At 34.7% G+C, this 7467-nt stretch overlaps 1 protein-coding gene across 1 annotated transcript; it reads left to right on the forward strand.

Annotated features, from left to right (window-relative positions):
• Positions 1-263: 263 nt before the first annotated feature.
• Positions 264-1226, forward strand: LOC122429410 (olfactory receptor 2W1-like). Its single transcript, XM_043449706.1, has one exon. The coding sequence runs from the start codon at positions 264-266 to the stop codon at positions 1224-1226; it is 963 nt and encodes a 320-aa protein (XP_043305641.1).
• Positions 1227-7467: the final 6241 nt, after the last annotated feature.

The raw sequence follows: 7467 nt of genomic DNA on the forward strand, positions 1-7467 counted from the left end.
AAGAAACTACCACAAATACCAGGTTAGTTGGCAACACTTTTACCATTAATTTTTTCAATTATTAATTAATATGAATTCTCTCCCTTTGTTTACTCCTGTATTTCATTAATTTACTTAGTCTGTGCTGACCAATTTCCTCCTTCTTTTCTTCTTCTTCCTCTTCTCTCCACCACCACCACTTCCTTCAACCCTTTCCTCTCTCTCCTTCTCCACTCCCCTCTTTCTCTTGCTCTTCTCATTCTAGGATTTGACACTGAAGGATTATGGACCAAAGAAATTATACTTCTCTACGTGGCTTCATTCTGCTTGGCTTCTCTGATCATCCCAAACTGGAGATGGTCCTGTCAGGAGTTGTCACTCTCTTCTACTTAATTACCTTGGTCGGTAACACAGCCATCATTCTTGCATCTCTCCTGGATTCCCATCTCCACACACCAATGTACTTTTTCCTCCGGAGTTTATCTCTCCTAGATCTATGTTTCACAACCAGCATCGTCCCCCAGATGCTGGTTAACTTGTGGGGACATGATAAGACCATCAGCTATGTGGGCTGTGTCATTCAGCTCTATGTTTACATGTGGTTTGGCTCCATTGAGTGCCTTCTCCTCGCTGTTATGTCCTATGATCGTTTTACAGCTATTTGTAAGCCCTTGCATTATTTGGTCATCATGAACCCACATGTATGCCTCAAGATGGTTATCATAGTCTGGAGTATTAGTCTGGCCAATTCTGTGGTATTATGTACACTCACCCTGAATTTGCCTAGATGTGGAAACAACCTTCTGGATCATTTCTTGTGTGAGTTGCCAGCTATGGTCAAGATAGCTTGCATAGACACCACAGCAGTTGAAATGTCTGTTTTTGCTTTAGGCATTGTCATTGTCCTTACACCACTCATCCTTATTCTTATATCCTATGGCTACATTGCCAGAGCTGTGCTGAGAATGAAGTCAAAAGCAGGCCAGAGAAAAGCAGTTAATACCTGTGGATCTCATCTCACCGTAGTGTCCATCTTCTATGGAGCTATTATCTACCTATACCTGCAACCAGGTAACAATGCCTCCAAAGAGCAGGGTAAGTTCCTCACTCTTTTTTACACCATCATCACTCCAAGTCTCAACCCTCTCATTTACACCTTAAGGAATAAGGACATGAAAGATGCACTGAAGAAGCTGATGACAGTTGACCACAAACCGACAACACTGAAGAGAAACTGGAAGTCATAGGGAAAAAATTAGCGTGGATAAGGCAATAAAATGCTTTCTAATTGCCTTTCACTTTTAGTGAGGCAAGGAATCCCTAGATCACAGAGGTCAATTAACATATTAATTCTTGTAGGCAGACATTTTGTGGATGCAAACAATATTATAATCATCCTACTTTTTATGCCTCTGATTATGACATTATTATCATCATCTTGAGTAAAAGGTCTTTGTAACTTAAGTCTATTACCTCTTTATCATGATACAAAAGAGCGAGAAGACACAAATTAAGGGATTTTAAAGGTGACAACAAATTTTTATTCATTTTTTATTCATTCATGAAAGATTTATTTCATGACTGTCTTTATCTCAATGAAAAGAAAATATGACACCTTTGAGATTAGGTAGGCTTTTAACATAGATCTATAGAATCATGGAATTTACGTAAATTTTGAGAAATGTAATATTTGTATGTACTGGAATTTCATAAAATGAATAATATTTTAGTTTTAATTTAGTATGATACAGTATTTAATATTTTATGGGAAATGCAATGACTTTTGAGTTAAATTTTGATATTTTCTATTATTTGATACCTATCTCTAAAGGATACCATTATTTAGTAATTATAATCTTTATTTAATAATTATAATCTAGATAGATTTGGAAGGATACATTGCCGTATTCTAAGTAACATAATATTTTCTCCTATATCATTTCATAATTCTCAAAATGTGAAAAGGGAAGAGTCACTGGATAATTTTTACTTTCTCAGTGAGGACAGTAATGACTTGCGAGCATGCATGCTCAGTCACTTCACTCGTGTCCAACTCTTTGCAACCCTATAGACTAAAGCTGCCAGGTTCCTCAGTCCATGGGATTCTCCAGGCAAAAATAGTGGAGTGGGTTGCCATGCCCTCCTCCAGGGCATTCAGGGATCAAAGCTGGGTCTCCCACATTGCAGGTGGATTCTCAACTGCTGAGCTACCGGGGAAGCCACCAGTGATTCACATAAAATACACTTAATATGATTTAGAATAGTGTAGATATTCTTGTTGTCCACATAATACCTTTTTACAGTTGACTTCAGAAACAGTTCACTAGCTCATAAAAAATTTTCACAGACAGAATTTAAGTTCTATGGTAAGTTTGCTCTTAACTTAGTATAGTTTATAGTTAGTAGCATTAAGAAATACATTCTTTGCTATCTTCAATTATCTAAGTACACAAAAAAATATAATAGTAATGGACTCAGCAGAAAATCACATGTTATGTTATGATTGTTTGTTTTCTTATTTAACTACTTTTATTTTCTTCTTAAATCTCTTCTGCATTTGGGTTGCAAATTAAACCAAAATTTCAAATACTTAATCTCCCTTTTATTTCTCAATAATAAATGTGTATATACTTGGAATTTACTTTAAATTACAATAAATCCTTTAGGTACACTGAGTTTCTATAAACTAACCAGAATTTTTATAATTTAGTAAGCCTGACCTCACATTTGTATACTAATATGTTCCTTGAAAATGTAACTGATCAGTGTAATTAACATTAATAATAAGAAAATGTAATTAAATTTGAACAAGGGTTACTTTCCTAACCAAGTCTCACATCAATACTTACAAGAATTTACCACTATGGCTGATTCATATCAATGTATGACAAAACCCACTGAAATGTTGTGAAGTAATTAGCCTCCAACTAATAAAAAAAAATAAAGAAAGAAAGAAAGAAAAAAAAAGAATTTACCACATATGGTCTAGTCATCTAACTTAAGTACTCTTCTAGCACAGTGTCAATATTTTTGAAGTAATATGAAAGGTTAAATGGAGGAAAAAAATGTATGATACAAACATTAGACTAGGACTCAGAAGACTACATACACCTAATCTCAAAATTACCTTGAGAAAAAAATTAATGTTTCTAAGTCTTAGTTTTCTTAAATCTAAAATCGATATTATAACGAGCTCCCTATTTTCCCGTCACTTCTTTCACTGATTTACTAAATTTAGCTTCGCTATCTTCATCTCAGCATAAAACAAACAGTAGTGGATATCCCTGGTGTGTAGTGGGTGGGGAGTTTTTCCAAAATAGGACAGTGCTGGGTACCAGGCTCTCACTTGAAGCCAGAAAACTTCCTAAGGTAAACAAATGATGAATCTGACAGAATTGATTTTGTGCTTCCTGATCCCTGTATTATAAATTAAAATGGAGAATTATGCATATAAGCAAAAATGACACCATCTTATCTGTTTGAGAAAACAACATTACATAATATAATTAGAGGATATCTATACCCAAATTACTTAAGTTTAAGTGTTAAACTGCTTAACACAGATGGTAAGTACAAAGGCTCTCAGGAAAGTAATGGATAAGTCTGATTAGGAGGAAATGGAAATATATTTATGAAGTAGATGGCACTAGAGTTAAACTCTAAAAATTCTGTAATATCTGAATATAGCAGAAAACATTCAAGTGAAAATGGTGTGATAAAGTATGGAGGCTAAAAACCAGCATGGATGGTTTTTAGAATGAAGTGTACAAGTAAATAGACTTTAAGGAGATCAAAAGTGTATTGGTAAACAGAAACCAGATTAAACAATCAATAAGAAAATATGTATGAAACGCTTACTGTGTGAAAGGCACTATAAGAAAAAACCTCATGTGTTTGAATATTATATGGTTAACATTTAGGAACCACTGTTTTTGCCTCAGCAAATAAATAAAATAGATAAAGAAAATGTGGGGGGGGGGGTGGTATACACAATGGAATATTATTTAGCCATTAAAAAAGAAGATTCTGCCACTTGCAAAAAAAAAAAAAATGGATGGAACTTGAAGGCATTATGCTAGGAGAAATAAATCAGGCAGAGAAAGATACTGTATGACTTCACTTACATGTAGAATCTAAAAAAACTGAACATATAGATACAGAAAACAGATTAGTGGTTTCCAAAGGCTGGGCACAGGGGGAAAAGGATGACGGGAGGCTGGCAAAACAGGTAAAGGTGGTCAGAAAGTGCAAACATCCTGTTATAAGTTCTGTAGTATAATGGACAGCATAGTGACTATAGTTGACAATGCTATACAGTGTACTCTATATTTGAGAGTTGCCCAGAGAGTAAATCTTAAAGATTCCCATCACAAGGAAAAAAAACTTGTAGTTGTATCTGGTGATAAAAAGTTAATTATGGTAATTATGGTAATAGGTAATATGGTAATAGGATTACCATAATAAGTTAGCTAACTTTTAGGTTGCAAAACTAATACAGTGTTATATGTCAATTATATCTCAACAAAAAAAATAATAAAGAATAATATCACTTTTAAAAGAATATATTAACATTTCTAAAAAATAATCCTCCATTAACATCATTCACTAATCAAGTACCTCTACCTGAAGCGAGTCCAGAAAAGAAAATCATTAAATCAATGACCCTTCAACACCATTGAGTCCAAACACCCATGTGAAACTTAGTTTATGTAATTTGTTATTATATAAATACACAAAATGAAGGACTGCCATAAATTTTTAAGCATGTCTAGTGTTTTGATTTTGAAAAGAAAGACAAATATGTCTGCATAGTAGATATATTAACTAGAAATACATATCACATTGATCAAGCATCAGAATATTTAGACCTAAAAAAAGAATATTTAAACATATTAAATTTCGATTAAATTACTTTAAGTATGAAACATTATATCTGTCAGACATTATGATGGATTGGAAATATAAATTTTAAGAAAAATTCCTTCTGTGCTATTCCAAGTTAACAAAAGACTTAAGTATACGAAAAAAAAAAAAACCCTGCACTACCACGCACAAAATTTCCCTTTTCTCTACATCCTCACCAACACCTGTATTTCTTGCCTTCCAAATGCTAGCCATTCTAACAAGGTGGAAGGTGATATGTCATGATGGTTTTGATTTGCATTTAAGTTTTGTCTCAAGTATATGTCATATGTTGGATGAAGCTTAATAAATTAATAAAATTAATCACCTTAATAAATGGTAATGATTATAAAATGTAAAAAAACTCAAAATGGCAATAATATACCAGATATGCAGTAGGGAGAAACTGTAGACATTGTGAGCAGAATTCTTTCTTACAGAGTGGCTTGTGTGATTTTCCCAGTTCCCTGGATATTAAAGAGAAAAACTACAGACTCAAAATGGCAGTCCTTGTGCTAAAGACCATGATACCAAACCCAGATTTAATACCTAACCTAACTGCGGTTACAACCTTCACCACAAATGTAATCTTAATCAACCAGTATGGAACTTTGTTGTCAGCAAGAATGAAGTAATCTGTCACACAGCCCGTCTTCATTCTCCCAGAGGAAGAAGAGGCAATCTGCATGATAAAACCCTTGCCATTTTCTTCCTCCCAAAAACATTTCTGGCCTAAAAATAATCCTTACTTTTCTTTCCTAATAGCTGCCTTACCACATCCTTCTTCCTGTAAAAACCTTCCTGGTACTTCCTTGGTGGTCCCATGATTGAGAATTCACCTCACAGTGCAGGAGACCTGGGTCCAGTCCCTGGTCAGGAAATTAAGATCCCCCATGTCACAGAGCAACTAAGCCTGCTGGCTGCAACTACAAAGCCCACATGCCCCAACTAGAGTCTGTACTGCAAAGAAAGATCACTCATGACACGAAAAAGATCCTACATGCTGCAACTAACATGCAATGAAGCCAATAAATAAATACTTGAAAAGAAAAAAAGCTTCCTTTTTGTTCAACCCCTTGTAATGCCTTTCTGATTAGATGAGATGCTGCTCAGTTCACAATTCGCCTAATAAAATCAATTAGAACTTAAAATTAGTCAGTTAAATTTTGTTTTTTAACACCTAAGTAGATTCTTAAGGAATCATCTCATGAATTGTCATTAAAACAACTGGAAATAGAGGACATATAGATGTGTTATCAAATATTAATATATTGAGCTATCAAGTTCTGGGGCGAAATAAAGGAGCTCCTATCCTAATCTCTTCAGACACATATTAACAAATCTCTGGAAGAGTGGACCAGAATAATGGCAAAGTAGACCATCTTAACAGAATGTTTGGATATGACACCAAAAGCACAAGTAACAAAACCAAAACTCAACAAGTGGAACTACATCAAACTAAAAAGCAAAAGAGAAAATTTACAAAATAAAAAGGCAACCTACAGAATGGGAGAAATTTTGCAAATCATATATCTGAGAAGTGGCTAGTATCCAAAGTATACGTGGTAATGCAAATTGATACAGCCACTATGGAGAACAGTATGGAGATTCCTTAAAAATAAACTAGGAATAAATCTATCATATGACCCAACAACCCCACTACTGGGTATATACCCTGAGGAAACCATAACTGAAAAAGACACATGCACTCCAGTGTTGATTGCAGCACTATTTACAATAGCTAGAACATGGAAGCAACCTAGATGTCTATCAACAGATGAACAGATAAAGAACTTGTGGTACATATACACAATGGAATATTATTCAGCCACAAAAAGGAACACACTTGACTCAGTTCTAATAAGGTGGATGAACCTAGAGCCTATTATACAGAGTGAAGTAAGTCAGAAAGAGAAAGACAAATATCATGTATTAATGCAAATATATGGAATCTAGAAAGATGGTACTGATGAACCTATTTGCAGAGCAGCAATGGAGACACAGACATGGAGAAAAGACTGGTGGGCACAGGGGAGAAAGGAGAGGGTGAGACAAATTGAGAGCGTAGCATTGAAACATATATATTAACATATGTAAAATTAGATAACCAGTGGAAATTTACACTATGATGCAGGGAGTTCAAATCTGGTGCTCTGTGATAATCTAGAGGGGTGGGAGGGGTAGGAGGTGGGAGTAAGGGTTCAAGAGGGAGGGGACATACATATACCTACGGCTGATTCATGTTGATATATGGCAGAAACCAACACAATGTTGTAAAGCAATCATCCTTCAATTAAAAATAATTAATTTGTTTAAAAAAAACTCACACAACTCAATAGCAAAAAAAAAAAAATTCAATTTCAAAATGGACAAAAGAACTGAATAGAAAATTTTTCAAAGAAGACACACAAATGGCAAACATGTAAATGAGGAAGTGCCCGATGTCAGTAATCATCAAGGAAATGCAAATGAAAGCCATAATGACATAGCACCTTACACCTACTAGAATGACCACTATCTGGATGGCAAGAAACACAAGTGTTGTGCACCACAACTAGAGAGTCTATGCACTGGAAAGAAAGACCA

Source organism: Cervus canadensis, chromosome 28 (assembly GCF_019320065.1).
Source record: "Cervus canadensis isolate Bull #8, Minnesota chromosome 28, ASM1932006v1, whole genome shotgun sequence".
NCBI lineage: Eukaryota > Metazoa > Chordata > Mammalia > Artiodactyla > Cervidae > Cervus > Cervus canadensis.